At 46.7% G+C, this 2,255-nt stretch overlaps 1 protein-coding gene across 1 annotated transcript; it reads left to right on the top strand.

Annotated features, from left to right (window-relative positions):
- Positions 1-206: 206 nt before the first annotated feature.
- On the top strand, positions 207-1,742 carry ptf1a (pancreas associated transcription factor 1a). The gene is made up of 2 exons (XM_040037011.1): positions 207-1,091; positions 1,317-1,742. The coding sequence occupies exons 1-2, from the start codon at positions 473-475 to the stop codon at positions 1,517-1,519; spliced, it is 822 nt and encodes a 273-aa protein (XP_039892945.1). The 5' UTR covers positions 207-472; the 3' UTR covers positions 1,520-1,742.
- Positions 1,743-2,255: the final 513 nt, after the last annotated feature.

Genomic DNA, 2,255 nt, shown 5'->3' on the forward strand with positions numbered 1-2,255 from the left:
CAAACAAATTAAGGAATGAAGACACCTCTCTCTGTAACTGCTTAATTGTGACGGGTTTAAGATGTCAATTTGCGCATTTTATGAAACATGTTGCAGCAAATGGAGTGTTCATGGAACATGTGCCCAAAAAAAGATTTCGTTGCACTGTATAAACGTTCTTTGTTGTGCACAGGTGACAGCGTGGGGCTGTTGAGCGCGGTCCAGCTGGTGGAGCTCAGTTAAGACGTCAGAGCAAGCTCGGACAGCGGGGACAAGGGGCGTGGTTTGGGGACTATCTCGAGGTGCGCCTCACGGACCGAGCTGTGATTGGTTGGCCCGCCTGGCAAACGGCACGCGACTATGGATGTCGCTATAAAGAACCCTCGCGTGCCTGTTCTTCAGCTAAAAGTTCAGCTAGTGCAGAGCGCGAGCACAGTGTCAAAGGAAAGACGGGTGTGATTGTTTCCGCAGTAACAGCAGGAAGAAAACAAACATGGATGGGGTGCTGGACCCTTTCTCTGGACTCGACTCTTTCTCCTCCCCTCCTTATTTCGACGATGACGAGTTTTTCACCGACCAGTCCTCTCGAGATGGACACTTGGAGACGGATGACTTTCTGGATGACGAAGTGGACTTCCTCTCGGGTAATTTTCAAGACTATTACAGCAAAGACGGCAGCGGCAGAGCACCGCCTCACGATGGAGACTACGACATCGGCAACCTGTCCTTCTCCTCTTCGTCCTCCGTCTTCTCCTACGGCTGCGCAGACAGCACGCCGGAGCTGTCTCCTCGGATGGGCCATCACGGCGGGCCGTTGCTGAAGCGCAGGAGGCGGATGAGGTCTGAGATGGAGATGCAGCAGCTGAGGCAGGCGGCCAACGTCAGGGAGCGGCGGAGGATGCAGTCCATCAATGACGCGTTCGAGGGCCTACGCTCCCACATCCCCACTCTGCCCTACGAGAAGAGACTCTCTAAAGTGGACACTCTGCGGCTGGCCATCGGCTACATCAACTTCCTGGCTGAGCTCGTGCAGTCTGACCTTCCTATTAGAAACTCCAGCAGCGACATGCACGCGCAGCCCAAGAAAGTAATCATCTGCCACAGAGGAACAAGTGAGTGCGCCTTTGTTTTTACCGTGGTCGTAATGGAACCAAGCCTGCCTTTATGCGTAATAAGAGACTCGTGGGCGCATCTAATTTGAATCAGACAATCGTCAGAGTCAGATTTATGGTGTCATGGTGCGAAAAAAGCAAAATAAAACAAAGCCAAAAAAGTGGTGCGGAAATTAAAATAAACAATTATGAAAATTTTATTAATTTTTGTTTTTCCCCCTCCAGGGTCCCCCTCGCCAAGCGACCCCGACTACGGCCTGCCTCCGCTGGCCGGTCACTCGCTGTCTTGGTCGGATGAAAAGCAGCTCCGGGAGCAGAACATCATCCGTACAGCAAAAGTCTGGACACCGGAGGATCCCCGAAAACTGCACAGTAAACCGGGCCTCACAGACATCGAAAACGAGCCTCCCTTCAACCTGGTGGCCTGAACAGCAGCACAAGCCTTGCGCCATGGAAATGTGACGACTGTAAAGTGTATCACGCTATTGTCTGTTAATGTGAAAAGGAGCAGCATGTGAGCTGATTTTACAGTTTTACATACTGGCCTCAGTGCTGTACATAGTTTTATCATGTTGATAATTTTATTTTTGTAATTCAAGCAGCTGGCAATCATGTATTTATTTTGTTTCACAGGTGATAATATATGTTTTAATTTAAATGTACTGTAAGACAAAATGTATTTTTATATCGGTCCACAATGATTTATATTTATATGCTCTCTTCAAATAAAAGAACCAACTGATAAGAAGACTATTATTATTATTATTATTATTATTATTATTATTATTATTATTATTATTATTGCTGTGTGCGTTAAACATTTCTGTGTTCACAGAAGATGAAACTATTGAATGTAAATGTTTAGCGCCAGTCTTACTGAAAACGGTTTGCTGCGCATAAGTGTGAGCTCTGTGAGCTGTGCCTTTGGATTATCACACTAACGATGTGTTTTGTAGAGAGCAGCACAAATGTGTCCGTTCTTGAACCAGTTAACAATCCAACCAGTCGCAGTTTTATTGCTTGTTTGCCCAAACTTTTTATCGTCAGATTTTAAAAGTCACCGTGAATTCGGAACTCTCAGATAACAATAACACATCTGTAAAATACACACATGCGTGTTAGTCGATGAATGGGTGAGGGGAGCATCCTCCTTGCCGTGGAATT

This window comes from Simochromis diagramma, unplaced genomic scaffold (genome assembly GCF_900408965.1).
Source record: "Simochromis diagramma unplaced genomic scaffold, fSimDia1.1 OVJJ01000630.1, whole genome shotgun sequence".
Taxonomy (NCBI): domain Eukaryota; kingdom Metazoa; phylum Chordata; class Actinopteri; order Cichliformes; family Cichlidae; genus Simochromis; species Simochromis diagramma.